A 259-nucleotide genomic window follows, 5' to 3' on the forward strand; every position below is an offset into this window, starting at 1 on the left:
GCGCGGCACTGACCAGGGTGAGGGCGGCGCGCGTAGCCTGGATCTTCCGCTTGCTGACGGCGCGCACCGTGGCCCTCACCACCGACGAGGCCATCGCCCCCTCCGACCCGCCTTCTGCCCTCTGCCATGGGCGCCGCCGACGTCACGCCGTGACGCCACGGCGCCCTTCCAGCGCTCGCCCCTATTGGGCAGCGGGCCGTGATCGGCAGGCGGCGGCGCCTCCGCCCCCTTCGCCCGCCCCGAGCCGGGGGACGTGCGC

The 259-nt window shown here is 76.8% G+C and overlaps 1 protein-coding gene across 1 annotated transcript in view; it reads right to left on the minus strand.

The window, feature by feature from the left end:
* Positions 1–220, minus strand: part of ISCA1 (iron-sulfur cluster assembly 1) — a 6,937-nt gene extending 6,717 nt beyond the window's left edge. The window contains exon 1 of the mRNA XM_010568659.1: positions 14–220. Coding sequence (XP_010566961.1) covers positions 14–94 — 81 coding nt within the window. The 5' untranslated portion in view covers positions 95–220. The remainder of the gene's footprint in view (positions 1–13) is intronic.
* Between the last annotated feature and the right edge of the window lie 39 nt (positions 221–259).

The sequence above is a fragment of the Haliaeetus leucocephalus genome, unplaced genomic scaffold, assembly GCF_000737465.1.
Source record: "Haliaeetus leucocephalus isolate CR32 unplaced genomic scaffold, Haliaeetus_leucocephalus-4.0 Scaffold251, whole genome shotgun sequence".
NCBI classification, from domain to species: domain Eukaryota; kingdom Metazoa; phylum Chordata; class Aves; order Accipitriformes; family Accipitridae; genus Haliaeetus; species Haliaeetus leucocephalus.